Raw genomic sequence first — 23,575 nt, 5'->3', positions numbered from 1 at the left:
CAGAAATATTTTACGAAATATTTGTAATTATATTAAAAAACCTCCCTCTTGAAAGACTGTATCTACTAATCAAAACAAGATCAAAACCTCTACTGCAATTCTTGAGATTAGCTTGCACACACACAGGCGTACAGCAGAAAGTGAATTCAATTTATATATGTGGAGACTACAAGTTTTTGGTTTCTTTTCGATGTCACACTTGACAGTCAAAAAATGTGTGTGAAATCTTATGGGACTTAACTGCTAAGGTCATCAGTCCCTAAGCTTACACACTACTTAACCCAAATTATCCTAAGGACAAACGCACACACCCATGCCCGAGAGAGGAATCGAACCTCCGCCGGGACCAGCCGCACAGTCCATCACTGCAGCGCCTTACACCGCTCGGCTAACCCCGCGCGGCTGACAGTCAAATATGCTATGAGTTCACTTCACTTCGGCAGTTTTCCAACTGATTTACTCTGTTCCATGCAATCATTTCCCTCAAATTTACAATAGGCTGCATTTAACATCTTGTATATTGGCACTCTCTACCAGAAACAGCAAAGCTAAATTTCAAAACCAGTTGAATACACTGGGTAATCAGTGAAGCACAAAACCCCCTGAGCGTATTCAGTGAATCGTAATTTCTCTGGACCTTATGTTTTACAGATCCTATTATGAAATTCTGTTAGTACACATTTAGATCAGTACGATATGAGTAACTGTAATTTCTAATGAAAAAACGTACCACTAATATTTATGTTCATTTTTACTCAGTAATGATTTTTTTTAAATTTATTGCATGGCTCATGAGCGCTAGAAATAACAAAGCACCTACTTTCTCGAGCGCTAACACACTCTGCTAACTAAAATCAGCATTTACATAACACTGCCATTTGCTTACAGTCAAATTCTTTTCCCAAAACGAACACTACACCGTATTTCCTGTAACTAGTTTGTAAAGTTTTAGTTATTTTCGATCTGTTTTGGCAAACTAGAAATATATTAGTGTACGAAACTTCGTAGCAAAAGTAACTTTGCCAAGATATGCCACGGCTCCATAAAACTCGAACTGTACAAAGAAACAACTGCTAGTATAGTACAGAAAAACTTTGCCAAGATATGCCAGGGCTCCATAAAACTCGAACTGTACAAAGAAACAACTGCTAGTATAGTACAAAAGGTAACTGAAAGAAATGCACAATGAGACGAACAGAAAAGTAACTTTTATTCAAAGACACTAACGAAATTAAAATCACCGCGATTTATGATGGTCCATGGATAATACAAAGGGCTACATAGTTCTTAATAGCGTGAGCACCATGGACGGAAATGCATGCTCAACAACGTGCTCCAGTGCTGGCCAGGAGGTTGGTAAGGAGTTCTTGTGGCAGGGCGTACCATTTCTCCATCAACGCGACTGACCTTTATTGGATGGTTGCTGGTGCATGTGGACGCTGCGGTACGTCTCCCCAAAGCATTTCACAAGTACTACATGGCATTTAAGTCGGACGAACGGGCTGACCAATGTATTCCTCGAATATCCTCTCGTTCCAGGAACTCTTCTGTACTGTTCGATGTGGTCGTGCATGGATAACAATGTGCGACCGCATCGAACAGTGTGGGTGGAGGAGCCATTGGAACGAGGTGGACTGGCCTGTCGATACCCTGTCTTAAATCTCACCAAGCACTTGTGAGATGCGTTGCGGAACGTTCTGCAGCACACCCACATGCACCAACGATATCCCGCAGTTGTCAAGCACGCTGACAGAGGAAAGGAAGAGAACCCCCTACCAGATGAACTCCTTACCATACTTGTGGCCAGCATAGGCGAACGTTGCAGAGCGTGCATTGCAGTCCCTTGTGATCGCGCACCTTGTTATGAACTTTGTTCCTAATGAACAATGTCATACCTTTTGTATTGTCCAGGGAACCATCATAAATGGCGGTGACTTCAGCGTAATTATGGTCTACGAATAAAAGTGTTATTTCTGTTTGTATCATCGTGTATTTCTTGCGGTCAGGAGCCAAGTTTCTTTGTGCTATGTAATTTGACCCCTGAAATATCATGCAAAAGCTCCTTTCGTCCCTAAATTTTGCACACCAGTGTATTTTCGTCATTTGTCTTCGGCAGGCGAAGGATGTCGTCAGACAGGAATCCGGCCTATCTCAATGAGCTTTCCCAGCCTCTTACGTGGCACGCCTTTGGTATAAAAATATATGGAGGGAGGTGGAATGGTGGAGGGGGGAGAGCGTCAGAGGAGGCATTGAGTGCTCATCGGCCATATAGGCCAGCTCTTGGCAGATCTTTAAGTGGTGCAAATATAACTGTGGGTCTGTGCATTAACTGGCACTGGACGGAAACACGTGTCACTTGCTCTGTGCCCTGTGTGTTTCCACACCGTATTCTTACTGAACGTCTTGAATTGCTGTTTGGTTAGACAATTACTGTGCTTCTGAATTTGTTTCTAGTGGTTGTTTGTTGTATGTGTCCATCTCACCTCTGTCATACTTGCATTTTGTGGACAAATAAAGGAGTGTCGAGTGTGACACCATTCCTCAGACTTATTTTATTTATTTCTTTTTTTTTTTCCTCGATATGGCGACATTTGTATCTGTTGTAGCATGGACTACCTGACTCCACTTTAATAAAACGACAGGATTATAGTGTGATCTGTTTATCTGTTAATAGCGGATGCTCTCTTCTGTGTATTATTGCATAAACTATGAGTGGTGGAGATGGAGAAATAGACTGTCGTTAGCCTAAAGAAGTGTGAGAAACAGCCTGAAAAGAACATTTAAGGTGGTCAGCTATACCAGACTAGCTTCGAGATTTCGGTTGTGCCTCAACTCTGGCGATCAATACGTTACGCTGTAAGATAGGTCAAGTAAGAAAAGGGATGGAATACACACGAATAATACCTTTGATCGTTTATTATAATGGTCCTTATATGACTTATTCCAAGTGACTAGACGATATTGATAACATTTCCAGTTTTCACAAACAATAGTTGTAAAAAAGGAATTATGCACACCTGAGCTGAACAGAAAATTTCCGCGAATGGAGATGGTACCATATAAACCACTGCGCGAAACAAACTTATGAAAGATATCTATCCTACATAAGTGGTAGTGGAAACAGAGCACGTAAACTATTGTATATCTCGGGATAGTATTATGATAACTTTGTAAAATATCTTCGATTGGGGGTGTTCTACGGCTGTAACGTTGCAAAAACCGTCTCAGAAAACTCGACAATGTCTGATAAATGGAACTTTTCATTTTGCAACAACTAGTTCTGATCTAAGAGATCATACCACATAACATGACCTCTGTATGTTTGTATACATTATGATTGAGGTAATAAAATACTGTCTCAAATTTGAAGTCAAATCTGCTTCTAGTTTACTATATTTAACATGTCGCATATGTACAAAATCCCAGGTTTAACATATCTTACAGGCGTCAGTAAACATCTCAATCTGAAAAGCATAAACATGTTAATTTGAAAATCTAAATCGATTCTAACACTTTTCTGTTGGCAAATGGAAGAGCACATTGTACATTCTACCTGCGTTTTACGTTCAGGCGGAACTATCAGTGCCACAGTGTTCACCAGTACACGTTCTTATATGAGTGCAAAAGTGATTCTTTCTTGGCTTGATCATGGTCTTCTACACAGAACCTAGTAGCACTGCAATGAGTTCAGTTATCAGCTGTCAACCTACGATAAAAATGTCTTTTTTTTTCATTCGAAACGTTATTACGTTTGTTTCCGTGTCTCTCCAATCGTAGTTTTGTTTCTTGATTCCATCTACTTGATATAACTGTCAGAATACTTGGGGTTTTTCTTCAGTGGCGTTAAAAAGTATCTAGAGATGAAATTTGTGTCCTAGCATGATGATATAACAAAGGCTACTTCTTCGTACTTACTCAGAGCTACTTCGTTGGAGATACTGTACATTCCTACCAGTTCTTGCTTCAGTCTCAAAGTCGTTCCTGCTAGTGTTCTTAAATCTTGCACTACTTATAATGCACTACCGTGTATGTCACTCTTCTGTGTATGTCACTCTTCCCTAACTCCTGTTACGGGAAAAGCCACATATAACACTAACGTGCAGTTAAACACGCTAATGTTACCCTCTGAGACAAAGGTATCTGACTATAATTTTGAATATGGTGAAATTAAAAGAATACTAAACGGACTTTAATCTTAGGAGTTAATGAAAGTGGTAAAATTATAAGTGAATGAAAAATCTGAAAGATCGCCAGCCCAATTAGGCACATTAATTTGGAAATTAATGTTTAAGAGAATTGAATATTGGTTATTGAAGTTACTTTCGTTGAGATATCCCTTTGAATAACAAATAGGATGCAAACTCACACAGTGCACCCTGAGCTGTGAGCAGCAGCATTTACCAATAACGCACACACCAGTAAATTATAGGGAGTAGATATACACCAAGCTCATACTAAGACAGCTACACCCAAAAGCATTACTCAATCAAATACAGAAATGTTACTGCAAGAAGTGCAGAACTAAATTTGGACATGAGGGACTTTTATCTTAACTGATACGAAAAAAAATAAAGATGAATAATATCGTAAACACACTGTTTAAACTCCTCTACATATATCAGTTTTCTTGAGCAACAGTAATAGCTGAACTTTCTTTCTAATAGGTGGAGAATATTATGGGGACCCATAAACTAGTATAGTTTCACTAGTCAACGCTCTCTGATAGTTGTTGTTGTTGTTGTGGTCTTCAGTCCTGAGACTGGTTTGATGGAGCTCTCCATGTTACTCTATCCTGTGCAAGCTTCTTCATCTCCCAGTACCTACTGCAGCCTACATCCTTCTGAATCTGCTTAGTGTATTCATCTCTTGGTGTCCCTCTACGATTTTTACCCTGCACGCTGCCCTCAAATACTAAATTGGTGATCCCTTTATGCTTCAGAATATGCCCTACCAACCGATCCCTTCTTCTAGTCAAGTTGTGGCACAAATTTCTCTTCTCCCCAATTCTATTCAGCACCTCCTCATTAGTTACGTGATCTACCCATCTAATCTTCAGCATTCTTCTGTAGCACCACATTTCGAAAGCTTATATTCTCTTATTGTCTAAACTATTTATCGTCCACGTTTCACTTCCATACATGGCTACACTCCATCCAAATACTTACAAAAATGTCTTCCTGACAATCTATACACGATGTTAAATTTTTCTTCTTCAGAAACGCTTTCCTTGCCATTGCCAGTCTACATTTTATATCCTCTCTACTTCGACCATCATCAGTTATTTTGCTCCCCAAATAGCAAAACTCCTTTTCTACTTTAAGTGTCCCTAATCTAATTCCCTCCATCACCCGACTTAATTCGACTACATTCCATTATCATCGTTTTGCTTTTGTTGATGTTCATGTTATATCCTCCTTTCAAGACGCTATCCATTCCATTCAACTGCTCTTCCAAGTCCTTTGCTGTCTCTGACAGAATTACAATGTCATCGGCGAACCTCAAAGTTTTTATTTCTTCTCCATGGATTTTAATACCTAATCCGAACTTTCCTTTATTTCCTTTACTGCTTGCTCAATATACAGATTGAATAACACCGGGGAGAGGCAACAACCCTGTCTCACTCCCTTCCCAACCACTACTTGCCTTTCATACCCCTCGACTCTTATAACTGCCATCTGCTTCCTGTACAAATTGTGAATAGCCTTTCGCTCCCTGTATTTTACCCCTGCCACCTTTAGAATTTGAAAGCGAGTATTCCAGTCAACATTGTCAAAAGCTTTCTCTAAGTCTACAAATGCTAGAAACGTAGGTTGCCTTTCCTTAATCTTTCTTCTAATATAAGTCGTAGGGTCAGTCTTGCCTCACGTGTTAAAATATTTCTACGGAATCCAAACTGATCTTCCCCGAGGTCGGCTTCTATCAGTTTTTCCATTCGTCTGTAAAGAATTCGCGTTAGTATTTTGCAGCTGTGACTTATTAAACTGATAGTTCGGTAATTTTCGCATCTGTCAACACCCTCTGATTATTACAGTAGAAAAAAAAGTAATTCAAACGGCTAATCATTCACTTCACTTGGAGTAGTTCAAATGTTCAGATGTGTCTGAAATCTGATGGGACTTAACTGCTAAGGTTTTTAGTCCCTAAGTGTACACACTGCTTAACCTAAATTGTCCTAAGGACGAACATACACACTTATGCCCGAGGGAGGACTCGAACTTCCGCCGGGACCAGCCGCACTGTTGGAGTAGTTCATAATTTACTTTGCAAGACCATAAAATATAACACTGGGCTTAATTAACTTCAAAAAAGGAGCCATTCATGATAGAAATCAAAACCACACTATTTTTAAAATGAGCTTAAATTATTTGTCTTTTTATCACGTGTGAAGCACATATTCTAGACAATAATATTTCACAATCGTGCGCTGTAATCTAACAAAACCATATTTTGTAATAAACTAAGGATACTATAGCAAAAGCCTATCCAACTTCACTTTCGTGGTTCTAACTAACTTTTACTACTTCTTTTATATTAGACAAAAAATCACTTTTAAAGACTTGAATGAAGGAATTGTTCATTTAAATTAGGATACTCGGTTTTAGTAGTACTTAGGAGAGGACCCAGCATAGTATCGTGCTCTGGATAGAAAATATGGTTCCAGACACTGATTTATAATGTTGTGATTGTTATTAAAACCACACACAAAAATACTGGTCCATGCCCATATTGGTGGCAAGCGACATGGCGGCTAATTGTACTCACGGCTCTTGATGTTCGAATGCTCTATATAATCTCTTCTTGGAATCGGATTTTCAACGTATTAGAGCCATTCCTTTATACCAAGAATAGCAAATAATAGACAGATCCACATCCGAGGCAAATCCTTTCTAAATTAGCTTCCAATTGCCTCTCTTAGCACCGCGAAGTGTACCCTGCTTCGGCTAGTAACATACTGCGTACCGTTCAGACCAAGATGCCGCTCAGTTCGACCGCCAAACCCACCTTTTACATGACGCCATCCCACTTCCGTTGCGAGGGGGGGGGGGGGGGGCTTCCCTACATCTTTTACTTGTTACAAATACAAGTGCCCAAAGCATGAACCAGCTTTCAATAAACATACACATATTGCAATAATTTATCATTTTAACATATCCTTTTGGTCCTCTCATATATACATTACAAAAGTCTAATTTTCTTGTTACATATCAAGGACTCCATAATTGCAGGTACACAGCTACGCACTATAAACCCACTTCTAATCGATATAAGTGTTACATACTGCTACAGGTGAACATCTGCAGGTACTTAACCTCTGAGTTGAAATGCCATTTGTGCATTGCATATTATCAGATTTTTTGTTTCATGTGGCTGACACAAACGAACATGTACTTAAGTCAACATAAACTATCTGGTAACCAAGATAAATCACCGTGTTATAATACGTAAGCACATTACAACTCATTAGGGTAAACTAACGCCCTTACATTGACATGAAAAGTACAGACTCATCGTAGCGCAAGCAACAAAACAAGACATCATAATGTAACACATCCATGGAATGAGGCTGTAATCTTCTTCTGTGGATTTCCTGGCCAATATGACTAAATTCCGAATGTTTCCTTCAACAAATCTACTTTCATCTGTCCATTGTAATTGGGTCTCAGATTCTAATCAGGTTAAACGAACATTCACTTACAGAAAACAAGAAAACAGAGACGGTTTATGATTTTTCTATGAACTAATAGCTTCACTTTATTGATCTGATTAACATTTCATTCTGGAAAGACCCATGTTATTAGCAAACAATAAGGGTAAAGCTTGAGTTGTAAAGTTCCATGGATAAAAATTCACGACGCGTTTCTGAAATACGTTCCTATTATCAACTGAGACAAGACATACGAGGGTGAGTCAAATTAAAACATTAAATCTGTAATAACAAATCGAAATTTCACGCTGTTATCCTGTAAGTTACTAAGCGTGATACAAACAGCATGCAGAATGGCATGTAGATGGCAGCATAAGACAGAAGCACACATACCGTCGCAGTATCAGTATAAAGATGGCCGCCCCACCAGGGAAGAACAGCGTTCTGTTATTCGGTTTTTGCGTAGAGAAGGTTTGAAACCTATTGAAGTTCATCGACGAATGAAGGTTCAGTACGGTGAGGCACGTTTGTCACAGCAGCATGTCTACGAATGGCGTAGGAAGTTCGCAAAATGATGTGACTTCAGTGGACGATGCTCCTCGTCCATGTCAGGCACAACGAGTTGTGACTCCACAGAACATTGCAGCAGTTGAAGCCATAGTGAAGGAAAACCGCCGAGTGACACTGAATGACACGGCAGCATGTTTACAGGTTAGTCATGGGTCAGCACACCACATTGTGCATGATGTGCTCCAGTTTCACAAAGTGTCTGCCAGATGGATGCCACGACAGCTGACTCCTGAAATGAGAAATGCTTGCGAAGAACTTCTTCGGCGCTTTGAAAGAGAAGGTGATGGCTTTCTTGCAAGAATCGTTACTGGGGACGAAACCTCGGTTCACTTCCATCAACTGGAAACTAAGAGAGCGAGCAAGGAATGGCGCCATTACTCATCACCTGAACCAAAGAAGTTTCGAACAGAAACAACAGCAGGGAAGGTTATGCTGACTCTCTTTTGGGACAAAGAAGGCGTCATTTTGGAGCATTGCATGCCTACAGGGACCACTGTCACCAGTGCATCATACACAGATCTCCTAAAAAAATCATCTGCAGCCTGCTATCAAATGAAAGCGACGTGGACTGCTCTCAGCGGGTGTCCTTTTGCAACATGACAATGCAAGGCCCCACACTGCCCGCGCAACAGTTGCAACAATCACAGACCCGCATTTTGAGTGTCTTCCTCATCCACCACACTCACCAGACCTTACCCTATGTGATTTTCATGTGTTTGGACCACTCAAAGATGCAATGGGAGGAAAGAAGTTCCGTTGTGATAAAAAGGTACGCTTCGCGGTGCGTGAATGGTTGCGCGGACTATCAAAAGAACTTTTTTCTAAAGGAATTTATGCACTTTGTAAGCTCTGGAGGACTTGCATTGAGCGTGGGGGAGATTATGTTGAAAAGTGATACAGCTTTGTACCACTTCTGCACAAAAAATAATATTTTAAAAAATTTAAGGTTTTCATTTGACTTACCCTCGTATAAACAGATGAATATATTAACTAGGAAGGGCTGCTCCCTTGCTCACTGGCTCATAGCCGACTGTGAAATTGCCCTCCTGAATATCGTTGACATCGTGGGCTCGCTGTTATACTCACCGTGTGCCGTGGATATTATACGATCTTAGCCACCTAGAAGCAAAGTCAGCAATTTCCAGTTTTTTTTTCAAAAGTTACGTTATGGTAGAAATTGATTCACCTTGGTGTTTTCTAGCAAAATCCACCAGTTTAAAGAAGAAAAAGCTACTGTATATGGGTTTATTTCCCTCCTGAAAACTGGAGTTAGAAGCAAAGGTTGCAATCTCCATGATCATATGTTATAGCCTGTGGAGCAAAGCCTGCAATATCCTCATTGGTCAGTCAGAAACCGTATGCTGTCCATGCGATTTCCAGACATTGTATTTCGTTTGTTAAACTACAGCAAGGCGTTAAATTGTCATGCCCTGTGTAAATGGGACTTATGTAGAGATTTTACAATAGTACCCATTATTATATTGTAAGATACACTGTGAAATGAACAGCACGGAGAAAAATCTGAAGCAGAAAAGATACCGAAGGCTCGCGTGACTAGGGCCTCCCGTCGGGTAGACCGTTCACCGGGAACAAGTCTTCCGATTTAACGTCACTTCGGCGACTTGCGCGTCGATGGGGATGAAATGATGAAGACTAGGACAACAAAAGCCACCGTGCCGGTTCCGCCACCGGGGGGGGAGGGGGGGGGGGGACACTGCTGAAGGCTCTGAATATTTGGTATTTCCAGTTTTCTCCCTGTAACAGATGGTTACTGAAGAAATCAACCAACAACAACTGCAATACATTCGTAAGACATGAGAAATTCTAAATGCTTAACATAGACACCTATAAATATTTAAAAAAAGGACACATATGTTGCTCAAATGCTTCCAAAAGCGCATTCAACCACTGCAACAACATCTTGTCAATATTGAGAATCTGGCCGACATCATGCTTTCATCACATTAATTTTCGTGAGAACCGGAGTCCGAATCAGAAACTGGATTTTTATCAAATTCTAATTGACAACGTCAATCCATCCGATATCCCTAACGTGGCAGCCAATAATGACTCTGAATGTGAACCAATGAAAGAGTCTCCAGAATTGTGTGTGCATAAAAGTAACATTGTAATCCCTTATAACCTCGACTAATGAAAAACAAAATATAAATCTGTGGTGGTATGCTTTATCGTTAATATAATAATGATCTTTGTTATCCATACTTAATTTCAAGCCTTTAAATACAGATTCAGCTACAAACCTGGCTGAGATGCAAAATCAGTAAAATTCACAAGTCGGAAGAAAAAACAGCACTTTCCCAATTAAAAGCGTTATTATCTGTTGTGACAGCTACTTCAAGGTAAAAATATTATGTAAAACTGTTTTGCTAATTTCAGTAAACATAATAGAATTTTCGTCCCATGGAAGCCTATACAGTTTTTTTCTTCTAATGTAAATTTTCCAAAGTGGAGATTACTGACTTTGTTTCTCGGCAACTCATGTACCTGGTATTTGTGTCACTAAATGTTTCCTGTGTCAATATGTTTGCGCGAAGTTTGTATATATGTCTGTGTATTAGTTTTCAAGGAGGCACAATGTGTAGCTAATACGAATTTATAAGTTATTTCCCTCTTAAGCTAGAAATTATTTCTTGGAACTATTCGAGTGTTACAGACAAATAACAGTTCTCTGCGTCAATCACATTTTAATTGTGTCACTACGTTTTTCGAAAAATTGCACCTTCATCTTCAGAGGGAGAATTACGAAATTACATTCTTGTTATCAGTAAGAAGCACAGAAACCTTTTCACAGCACCAGTAGTATTGAAAAACTCGTAACGTTTGCTAGCGATACTTCTTTTTTTCGGCAACAGCGCTGCTAAAGATCCAAAACCCAATTACGCAAGATTGTTGTGCATTTATTGGTAAAGTAGAACCAAAGAGATGGTGCTTACTTCTATTTTTTGCATTTGCTCTCACTGTACATGAAGTAAGCTTCTATTTGATTTTAATTTACCAGTAGGTACACGCTACTCTAGCTACTCTTTCATAATTTATGTTTTTAGCTGTAGTAGTGCTGTTTCTGAAAAAATAACTATCGTAACCAGCAAAAGAAGAAACATAATCAGTTTTTCACTTGGCTTGCTGCTGTCAATAGGCTTCTGTGGCGTGCGCTAACACCAACAAAGTAAATAAGTAATTCTCCACTAGAAGATGGTGATACAAAGCATCTAAAAGCGAAGTGGTATACTAAATAAAAGACTGACCTAGAAAAATTGCTTTGTTTATATGTATTTGACATTAGTCCCTCCAAGGACTGAGCCTTGAAGCGACGGGGGGCTCAGTACTCAATGATACAGACTGCCAATGCAGGACAGTCTATTTGTAATAGCGGGTCGCTTGGTAAGAGGAGAGAGGAAGCCAATTAGTCGGCAACATGGGAGATGTGGTAAAGAAGATAAAAGGTTTTCTGAGGCGGATGAAGATATTAATCCCAAAGCAAAGAAGTCGGATGAGTCAATTTGTCCTGACATTGATACTTAAACGCTAGTAAAGGCGGAAAGGACGGACTCCCAGAACGGCGGATGTAGCAGAAGAGGCAACAAACCAAGCAGAACGAAAATCCACGTCGCGTCTGAACTGAGCAAGCCACTACGTCTGTTTACATATTGATGGCTGCTATAAAAACCAGTAGCATCTTTTACCAAAGCGGTCAGTTACGAAAGGCGTCTGTTTCCATACTGGGCGGCTGTTATAACACATCTGGCGATATGATCATAGATGTAACATCCCGCGAAGAAGTTAACACCCATTCTTAATTTACTTTCAACCAAGACTTGATGATAAACACTGTACTGATAAGCACTCCAGAAGGTAAACAATCGCTCATCACTGGTAACAATGACGTAAATAGGCCATAGGATTCCGGCCGTACAGAATTCATACGGGTCAGAAGAGGACTAGGCAGCGATTCGTATCAATTTTGACAGAAATCGAAGCCTAATTTCAACTTAAAAAACCAAACCCCAAAATTAAAAGAGTCGATAGAATTGACACGAAATTTATATTAGACAACAGGGACAATTTTGTTAAAAAGCTTCAGGCAAAAAAAAGGTAAATTGGGACGAAACCAGAGAAGCACTGATAGAAACGGTGAAAGAACTAGATCAATCACGAAGAAGAAGGAAACAGAGGTGGTGGAATAAGATATGTGACGAAGCGATAGAGCATACACTAACAGTTTGGAAAAAAAAAAATGGAACTCCTGAAAAAAGGAAGGAGACTGGTCTTATTCGTCGAGGTCAGAAAACAGACATAAAAAATTATTTGAACAGAAAAACGGAAGTATGACAAAAACGATTAGGAGAAATAGACACAAATTTCAGACTGAATAATACTACGGACATCAACAAAGTTTTCAAAGAAGAAATAACAGGGTACAGGCCAGTGAGCCTACACTTCAAAGATTCAACAGGTAAACTGATTACCAACAACAAACATAAGTGTCAGTTACTAGAAAAATACCTCAAAAATCTTCTAAACTGCGAGGAAACAACACAACGACTATCAGACAGTTTGAAAAGGAAAAATCCACTTTCTGAACTACCGTCATTGCATCAAATTGAACAATAAATTGGCGGGCTGAAATACATAGAGCGCCAGATGAAGACGGGGTATTACCTGAGATGTTGATATTGGGATGGAAGTAGACAGCTGAACTCAAGCATGAGCTTGTTAAAGGTTGCTAGGAGAAATGAAAAATTCCAGACGATTACGAGTATAAACAAGCCACTACGTAAGAAGAGATACAGGAGAGACACCAGCCATTACCGAGGCATATGTCTGTCACCTACAAAATTATACCCAAAAAACTACTGAATAAGTTGGAAGAGTAATCAGAACACACAACTGGCGTGCACCAAGCAGAATTTAGAAAAAACAGACCGTGGCCAGAGCAAATTTTTAACATAAAAATAATCTTCACGATCAGAACAATGAGAAACCTTAACAGGGTCGTTAAACTCGTCGATTCCAAAAAAATCTACGATTCTGTCTGTAAACAGTATTCCTAAAGCTCGAAGAAGCAGGTATCGACAAAACTACCAAACAATTACTCGAAAAAGACACTCACAGACACAACTCAAAATGTTAAATTCATAGGACAAGTTTCTGAACTTTCACAATTAACACAGGTCTTCCGCAGGGCGATGGGTTCTCACCGATTCTCTTCAACCTGGCCGTAGACAAGGTGATGAGAAAGTGAGATAAAGAACTGTAAGAGAAAAACATCGAAGGAATCCATCACGGGCAAAAAAGAGGAAGATGTGGAGCGAAACGTTTCGGTTTTTCTGACGATATTGCAGTAATTTCTAAGGACAAAACAGATGCAAAGGTAAAGATGCGAATACTTCACGGAAGTGCAACGAACATCGGATTACTAATATCGTATGAGAAAACGGAATGAACTGAACATAAACACACGACAAAAAATAAACACAAACTGAACACGGAAGCATCAAAAGAGTTGATATGTTTAAGTATGTGGGAGAATGGATACAATCAAGTGGATTAGATAATACCACAAGTAAAGAGAGATTGAGGAAAATGTAATTAGTACAGTTTCGCCCAAAACCGATGCAAAAAAGGATCGGTATTATTCAAGGCAAGAACTATACACTATACAACAGTAACTAAACCAGAAGCACTTTATCAGTCTGAATGCCTAACGCTGAATAAAAGATACGAACAAGAATAACTGAAATATAAAGAAAGGAAATTAACTAGAAAAATTTTAGGACCACAATAAGAAGAAAAAAATAACAACTGTACGGAGAGAAAAAATGTACAGAAACATAGGAAGAGGATGTTAAAGTTTTACGATCATATTTACAGAATAAATGATATTAGGCTGACGAAGAAAATTTTTAATTTCATTTGCAAATTAAAAAGTACCACGGGATTAGTGGAAGAAACGAGAAAGGATTTGAGAAAACTCAACGTCACAGAAGACACCATACGCGACAGAGAAAATTTCATGTTGCTGATCAGTACTGCAAAGTTTCCTGTCCAACATAAAAAACCACATCTTGTGAGAATGAAGTGAAATGAACAGAGACAGGCCATCAGCCAACGCATGAAAAAGTTCTGGGAAGAACGAAAAAGATTGTATCTTAGTATTAGGCTCAAAGCGGCCTATAACTGGCCAAATTCTGTAATAAAAAATTGTTAATAGTTTTCATGATGCTGTCCTCAACGGAAAAAATTGTCATTAATAATTCTAGAGTTTTAACAGCAGCGATTACTTTTACGGTCTGTTTAGAAAAGTGGGTTGATATGGTGCTCGCTGTTATGTTATTGCGAGCTGTTGATTTGAATTTCCCAGAATACTGGGGGTTTTTTGAGCCTAGAACTAATACTGCAGAAGTAAAGCTCTCTGGTTAGCACATGCATATTTGTAAAAATTAAACAACAAAAAACAATCAGATGATAATTTATGTTGCAATAGCAACGCAGATACTTGGTTGGTGCTATGAAAGCGACACAACTGATTTAAAGTTAGTACTTTATACTGCCACGAAATTCTGGAATAAAATTTATAAAACTTCATGGTCTAGTACCGTAGTATTTATTACTAGAGCCGCCCATCATTTTTAAATTAGTAGCCTGACTGATAAGTGAGGGTATACAGAACATACTGTGTGGTAACATAAAAGATGAATTGTTTCACCGAATAGAAGCAGTATGTCATAACTATTTCAGTTGATATGACTGAAACTCGTCCGGAAACAGTACCTGACAACAATAATCTAATACGTCAGTGGTGGGCTTCTTTAGTACTGAAACATCACTACAGTCCGCATATGTGTGGTGTGCTCGTCGAGTCATGACGTCAGGCGTTAGTGTGTATCATCCGTAACATAGGCCGGCGTCTGTTGGTAATAGCTTTCTCAGCAAATGTTTTTTCAAAGTAGGTACAGAGGCCGTATTCTTGAACCGATTTCCCAACGCTGCCAGGAATGCTTTTCAAACTGGACGGCAGTCAACTAGCCACTGCGCGTAATTCACAAGCTGCCTTCGCACCTTAGCATTTGTAGTGTATTCTTTGGCCGACGGAACGTTAGCGAGATATTGGTGCTTTTCCAAAGCCTCATTAGTATATTTCAGCAGTAGGTACCAAACAATCGTAGAGTAAGAATGAAACAATCTGTCACGAATAACAAAGAATCGAATACTTCTTGACTCTATGAGACAACATACAGAAAGAATGTAGCAACATTTCGTTTCTGAGACATTAGTGTTGCACAGGAACTTTAATCTTTTTAGATCGCACACATATACATTATGAGCCCGTCTACGTTTATCACAAGTATGAGCATGTTTTTAGAAAAGAGCTTAAAAATTACCACTTTGGAGACCTGTACTTCAATTCGTTGCCAGGTTATTAAATATTTTAAATATTTAAAAAGGAATTAATTGCTTTTAAATTTACTTACGTGACGTATATTCCCATGACATGATGGTGGACGGCCACATCAACCCCAACACCAAACACCACTGTAAGAGGAAAAAAGTACATTGTTAGTGCCACTAAAATACGAAATCTGTCATAGTTTACAACTATGTTTTAATTTATGATTTGACAAAAGACGGAAGATTTTCTTCTATCTGTATTGCAATACATCCGTTCTTACCGTGTGAATCGTGCAATACGTTCTTTCGTTGGTATTCTCTGTTACCACTGCTCTAGCAATTTAGTAATTTTGTCCATAATGATTGTGTATCAAAAAGGAGTCTTCCATGTGAGCCTAAACCATGCGAAAAGAAAAGAACGACGTCGAAAGCACTGTAATCCATCATCACCGCATTTTTTTATGTTAACAGGAGAATATTAGACATTTTTCCCATTTTTCCGTGATCCCTGCTGTACTTTTCCATTACGTCCAGCCAGCCTCGTAAAATTTCAATTAAAAAAGAAAAGAAAAAGAAAATCCTCAGCGAAACATGTACACACACACACACACACACACACACAAATACGAGCAGTGAGCAGTATGCATTATGTCAAGTCTAAAACTTTAAGATAGGAGAAAGCGATGAAAACAGTCACACTTAAAACACTGCTAGAGAGACGTCGTTCTCATGCTCCAAGCGATCAGAAAGGACGTCACCGACTCTCTGTCTCCAACAGCGTTGTGAAAGGAAGGACTGAAAATGGGAGAACATTCTCAGAAACTCCTCTCATGGAACTGTCCGAGGATAATATACCACCAAGTAATTTTGTAGGTCTTCTCGACGTCAAGAATATACTCAAGAGATGATGCCGGGCAGGAGCCCGCAGTATAGTCCATTCCAGGAGAGCTAGATTATCAAAGGTGCACCTATACTGAAAGCGACCTGGATTATAAGATCCAGGCAAGGCGGTAGTTGACCACACGTCTCAAGGTCTTTCCAACGCATTTAATGAGAGCGACATCACTATAACTACGCGATCGTTGGTGGTATTTCCCATGTTTCCAAAGTGGAATTGAAATTTCCTCCCGCCACGAGTCAAGAAAGTGACCTGACGCCCAAATAAGGTTAAACAGCACAAGGAGGATTTCCTTGCTGCGCCCTTTGAGGTATGATGGACCTCACTGTGATCAGATGACGAACTGCAGGCCCCACAACACAAGAGCAGGGACATTATTTGTCAGTGGCGGAGTTGAAGTACCATATATCCCTGTCAGTAATCACTTTGTAGCGTCGGAAAGTTGAACCCTGACTGTAGGTGTCAGTGATTGTGGTAATAGGAGCCGCAATAGTTTGGGCAATGAACCACGTGTTGGTCTTGGGGACTTCCATTCCCCATTACAGCAGCCACTGGGCAATTCTCTCCTTTCCCAGAAACCCTCCTGGTGATCTCCTAGACAACTGCGCTTTTAGTGGAACGATTTATAGTGATCAGGAACTGTTGTCACGATTTCCTTTTTTTCTTTCTAATAATTAGACATTTCGCCCTTGCCACCCGAAAGACGCTAGCTTCTCTGCATTTGGCCACTGCTTGGAACCTACGCAGAGCCGCCTCCTTGATCCTTATTGCAGGACGACATTCGTGGCTCCGCCTTTTCAGCTAGCCTGAAGTTTGAGGAATGGATGCTTCAGAGGCGCCGTACATCATTTGAGTAACATGATTCACCTATTCCTGGAAACTGTCTTCGCGGTCAAACAGAGTAAGTTGGGAGTAATGCGTCTGGTCTACCCTACTAATCAACCATCGTGGTGGCTTTCTTTCGATCACACTATCCAGCAGGTGAACCCAGCTCTGGAAGTGATCAGTTGAGTGCACGATATCAACCACTTACTACTGAGCGGTGTGTGGAAGGCCGAGAGTGCGTAAAAAGAGACAGACAGCAGTAAAAGACCTTGTTGCAGTGCTGAAGCGCGTGCTCTACCCCTGTTCAAAAAACACGCACTTGAGGACGTGAGAATGCTCTCAATTGCTCTACATTTGGGGCAGGTGGTGACAGATCCGCAAGCACATGGTATACATGAAAATCACTGCAGAGGACGAAAAGGTGTGTGTGTGGTGGGGGGGGGGGGGGGCAGCTGAGTCAAGAGTTCACGGAGGGTCTTTGAATTTGACACCTCATATGGGGCCATGCAGAGTGTTCATGTTGTCAACCGATGATCGATGATGCGCACACACTGATACAGAGACTACTTTCCGGCTTGTTGTGAGGGAAAGAAACGAGGAGTGACAGGCCCTTGTTTCCGAAAACTGCCACTCTTTTGGCTCGCTGCTCCCTAAGGTTATCCCTATTTTGGAGAATAAACTGTATCTCCTGAAGACAGAGACACAACGGTCTAATAGAAGTAATTCCTGAAACCATTCAGGCACCGCTGAAGTACGGAAGCCACCTTAAACGGTGAGGTTTTTCTCTGTCCTCTGTCATTCCTCCGTGGTTCTTGCATGGTGGGGAGATTACAGTGAAGGGAAGGTTACTTGAGGGATTTGCCAGTTCCCTTAGGCAGACATCGACGTCCACACCATCGATGGTATGGTTGTCGTGTGATCCATGAGATAGGACCAAGGTCGCATGGTCGCATGGCTTCAGGCTTGATTTGCGAAGGCAGGACATTTCCTTGCTCCGTACTCGATGGGCACATCAGTGAAGCAATACATTGAATACCTGGTTCGTAGGCAGTGGAGCCGCATATTTCGCACGTTGTCTGACCGTTACAACACGTGGTGAAGTTACCGAAGCGCTGCCACTTAAAGCAGAGCATTTCATTAGGTACTCAGAGTCTAACTTTTAGTTGGATAACAGATAACTTCGATAAACTGAAACTCAGGATAAAAGTTGCTGACTTCTGGAACTCACCATCAACACTTTTCATTAAATTTTGTTCTTCAGTGATATTTTGGCTTCCCCATTCCTGTTTAAGTTCATTGATACCTGTATCCATAATGCTCCGGTACGTCACACCGCCTTTAAAATAATTTAGTCCAGCGGGCAGCACACAGTTGGTAGACTATTCTCCAAGTAGACTGGCGTTTAACAACTTGTTTGCTTGGGTAGCTTTCAGTGCCTGGATCAGGACTGTACGATTGCGAAGCCTCTTGACAGACTGAAATTGTCCTGCAAGTTTTATCTTTGTAGAAACGCGACAATTTTTCAAATGAATTTTCGATGCATTTAACAACAAACAAATTATCTGCCACAGGATGTGGTCCTATATTATTGCTTGCATTGAAATTTACAGACATCTCAAATGGACTACTGACACTGCATCTCTTTAGTGTTTGGATGTTAATAACGACCGACAGACCAACCACACCGTTGGGAGTAGAAGTAAGTGATTTAGGCTGCATGGTAGTCCCACTAGCATCTAGAAAAGTAAGCGTCCACCCAAATAGAGCCCCGCTAACGTGGGAAACCCGTATAAGATGCGGCAGGTTCTCCTTAGATTGCCTTAGATTGCCTTCTAACGACTGTTCCATCTCAACAGCCAGACGTCTAATCGGTGCGCACCAGACCTTGAGATTGAGGGTTTTTATAGAGGTTTTTACTATCCTCGCGGTCCTGGCGGTTAAGCAAAGATCCCCGTCCCCTGTGACATACATCATTCCACTGTCGCGCCGCGCGTCGGTCGGTAAACCTTACGGCTACAGAGGACTGCTCAAGAACCCGGGTTGGCCAAGCCCGCACCGAGCATTCGAATGCTAAGCTCCCTCAGGTATTCGTCATTTAGAATGACCCGTGGGCATGTGTGGCTTTATCGAAAATACCATGGATGCTTTGCGCTTTGAGATTACCCCCCCCCCCCCCCCGCCCTCCTCCTCACCCCACTCCACCCATCGACAACCACCCGTAGTTTACAACACACGAACATATACGACAATATGTGATTCAAATTTTAATCCAATAACGATAACAGAGTTCCCAGTATGGTTGCTCATGGATGGTGAAAAATTATAATGTAAATGTATGTTTAGTTCCAGCGCAAAAGTTCATTTTACATTTAAATTGGGTTAAGGATATAGCACTGGCGCCAAAGTTCACCAAAATTCTTTCCGAGCCGCAGGGGACTTGTCAGGTGATTGCAAGATCGTCACACATCATCTTACCCACCTTTCACTGCTTATTTTGACGCCTCTGCAATGGAAGTCAGAACGGCGACAACCAGAGTTGAAATCACGTAGTTTTCCTTGTGAGTGGCCGAGTAAAATATTTCTGACATTTCGCGCTCAGAAGCGGCATGAAAAGGTTTTAGGGGGTGATATGAAGAGCGTTAATGGAACCATACATTTCCTTGGGGCGTTGATTCCCACGTATTCTCCGGTCGAATGTTTGATGAGCAAGTGGACGATGTACTTGCCTAGCTTTGACACTGCTGGCACCTCCGGACTTTCAACCCTTGTCTAAGGACACTGTGGGGCTGCATCTCCACTGATCGTGGTCGTATCCCCTTTGACGTACAGCGCGAACTAAATTTTTGCTCTCGTGCACTGTTTGGAACCGTTATGGACCGTTCAGAACCATTCGACGAAATTAGAACATGATCACAACCAGCAGTTCTCATATTTCGCACCCTCCTGTGGCATGAATAAAACGTAAAAGGGTGCCTACAGGACTTCCCAGTTCAACAACATTTTCGGTGGCACCCCGCCCATCTTAAATGAGAATTTTAAAAATATATCTGTATAGAGACAACCTCACCGAGCCAACCCCTTTACAGTCCTCCGATTCCAGATGCCTGCCTGCAGGCGCCTGAGACTACTTCGCAGGTTGTCTCTAAAGATACATTTTTAAAATTCTCCACAAATGTGTTGCTGAACTGTAGAATCTTACAGGAGCTTTTCCCCGTTTTATTCACGCATACGTCAAAGCATTCCCCAGTGATCGCGCCATATGAACAGGAGAGCTGAAAATGCATAAACATCCTTTGCTGCTTCCGATCACCACCAAATTTCGTCGGATGGCTTTGAACCTTCCCTAGTGGTCCCATCCTGGACACGAGAGATGCAGACCCACGACGTGCTTGGAGAAGGGTTGAAACGTCGGGGGAGTCAGCAGTGTCAGAGGCTATCAAGAACACCGCTCTGTAGCTTATAGCACGGCGAACTGTCATTTTCGAACGTGACATGTGTGGGAATCAACGCCTCAAAGAAAGGAATGGCTTCACTGCGGCCTTTACGTGTCGATTCTGATTGGTGGTGTGTCTGACATGTTTCCTCGACCAAAGAAAACAGGGTGGTTTCAAAGCCGGACGTCACCGTTCTGACTTCCATCGCAAAGGTGTCAAAAAAGTGGTGAAATACAGGTGAGATCGGGTGTGATGACCTTCCCATCGTGTGACATGTCCCTGGTAGCGTTGGGCAGAATTGAGGTGAAATTTGATGCCATCATTAACCCACCTGACAAGTCACTCGAGCTTTTGAGCTCTGGCCTTTTTCTTGCATGTGTGGGCACCTTGTTGTTTGAAGCGAAACCAAGCCCGAGGGTGGTGATGTAGGGCTCCGCGCTTTTGCCTCACTACAGGGAAGAGTGGTACGCTCCTTTGAGGCAAATTTGAAACTTCTGCGTCGCAATGGTGGACTATTACAAGGTTTCGAAAAAGTGATCCTTCGTGTTGCAAGTGTTTTTGATGCCAGTATGTCCATGAATATGGGATGACTAATGAGGACAACACAAACACCCAGTCCCTGAGCGAATAAAATATCCGACCCGGCTGGGAATCTAAGACGGTGCCCTGTGGTGTGAAGGCAGCGACGCTAACCATTTGTTTCCTCCACTTTCTCCGTCATTGTCCTCGTCATCTGGCCTGGTCGGACGTCACATGATACCCCTTCCAGTACATTGTTGAATACTTCACTCAGTCATTCTCTGAGCGAACACTGAGTTACCGTGCCGGTTCCACTAGACCACGAGCTGCAGACACTAAATACGGAGATTTGTCGGGTTAACTAAACTGAAGGGGCATGATTCGAAACGCTTATTAAAATCATGTAACTACCTCTTGTTTTAGAATACAGTATTTTTAAAAAGTGATCTCGCCGAAATTTCGCACACTTTGATCTCTTTTTTACAATAGTAAAGTAGGTTCAGCTGGAGAACTGAAAGCGATGTATTATGCTTTTGGCCATACCATAATGGGACAAAACATCACTTGCTTAGAGAGCATTACTTCGATCATGTGCAACGAAGCTGCCATGAGCACCATAAATGCACCTCCTATGAGTGTAGGCAACTACACTACTGGCCATTAAAATTGCTACACCAAGAAGGGATGCAGATGATAAACGGGTATTCATTGGATAAATATATTGTACTTCAACTGACGTGTTATTACATTTTCACGCAGTTTGGGTGCTTAGATCCTGAGAAATCAGTACCCAGAACAACCACCTCTGGCCATAATAACGGCCTTGATACGCCTGGGCAATGAGTCAAACAGAGCTTGGATGGCGTGTACAGCTACAGCTGCCCATGCAGCTTCAACACGATACCACAGTTCATCAAGAGTAGTGACTGGCGTGTGGTGACGAGACAGTTGCTCCGCCACCATTAATCAGACGTTTTCAGTTGGTGAGAGATCTGGAGAATGTGCTGGCCAGGGCAGCAGTCGAACATTTTCTGTATCCAGAAAGGCCCATACAGGACCTGCAACATACGGTCGTGCATTATCCTGCTGAAATGTAGGGTTTCGCAGGGATCGAATGAAGCGTAGAGCCACGGGTCGTAACACATCTGAAATGTAACGTCCACAGTTCAAAGTGCCGTCAATGTGAACAAGAGGTGTGAATGCTCTGAAAAGCTAATTGTATATCACAGTATCTTCTTCCTGTCGGTTAAATTTCGCGTCAGTAGCACGTCATCTTCGTGGTGTAGCAATTTTAATGGCCAGTAGTGTATTTGTCACATTATAACAAGTGGTTAGTTTTTCAGAACATTGAAATTTGTTCATTAACCTAACTTTTTAGGGGAAGCCAGTGATAGCAACACAATTTCCACTACGTCCACGAAGAAATAAATAATACGGATAACTGTGTAGAGTACTATGACAAAGAATATTCTGGAAGTTTTGTCTACTAAGTGCAAAATTACCTCAATTAATTTTCGCCTCTACGCTAACTCGGACACGTGACTAGCCAAGCTCTTTGTTTCAAAAGTTGTCATCAAGGTCATCCGATCTCACCTGTTTGAGCTTTATGTAACATCCGCTGCATGTACTGCGCCTCTCCCAACCTCCTGCCAGTCACGAAACACAGTATTAGCTGGCTACACGTTGCTCGCGTAGGAGAACATTATGTAAAGTTGTTTCATTTCGATTCTCTGGGCGGGAGCAACAGTATTCTAAGCTGTGATGCGACAATGTAAAATTGAGGTGCTAAACATGGATCCTTAGCAATGCTGATCATCGAAAATTGACGAAGATTGTGACACAGCATCGTGGAGCAAATGACCACCTTAGAATAAAGTCACCGTCTTTAATATCCTTTATTTTCAAACACAGTTTTAACCTAGTTCAAAAATGGAATATTCGAGGCTACCTGACAATCTCTGATCCTGTTATCAAACGTTAACATGACGCAGACGATGCATCATTGATCAGTCGTGGCTAAATCTTCTCGATATTCGTGGCAAACGTAATGTTTATATTTAGCGGACGCGCGATGAGGTAGCCCTTACAGACGGAAACCCACCGCTTAAGATCATTTTTAGTTGACCTAGTACATAGTCTTGTACATGTTTCTGATCCTTAACAACGAGATCCTCTTCTCAGATTTCTTTCTGATAATTCTATTTCTGCTCTGAGAAACAGCTATTAATGTCAACATATCTGTGGCATATACAGTAGTCCAACATGGACATGATG

General features: G+C 41.2%; 1 protein-coding gene across 1 annotated transcript in view; it reads right to left on the bottom strand.

Annotated features, from left to right (window-relative positions):
• LOC126278423 (uncharacterized) overlaps positions 1-23,575 on the bottom strand; it is a 526,524-nt gene that overhangs the window by 210,196 nt on the left and 292,753 nt on the right. The window contains exon 2 of the mRNA XM_049978538.1: positions 15,709-15,769. Within this exon, the coding sequence (XP_049834495.1) occupies positions 15,709-15,769 (61 nt within the window). The remainder of the gene's footprint in view (positions 1-15,708; positions 15,770-23,575) is intronic.

The sequence above is a fragment of the Schistocerca gregaria genome, chromosome 1, assembly GCF_023897955.1.
Source record: "Schistocerca gregaria isolate iqSchGreg1 chromosome 1, iqSchGreg1.2, whole genome shotgun sequence".
NCBI classification, from domain to species: Eukaryota; Metazoa; Arthropoda; class Insecta; order Orthoptera; family Acrididae; genus Schistocerca; species Schistocerca gregaria.
Note: the sequence above shows the minus strand (reverse complement) of the source record. Positions and strands in the feature narration are given on the sequence as shown.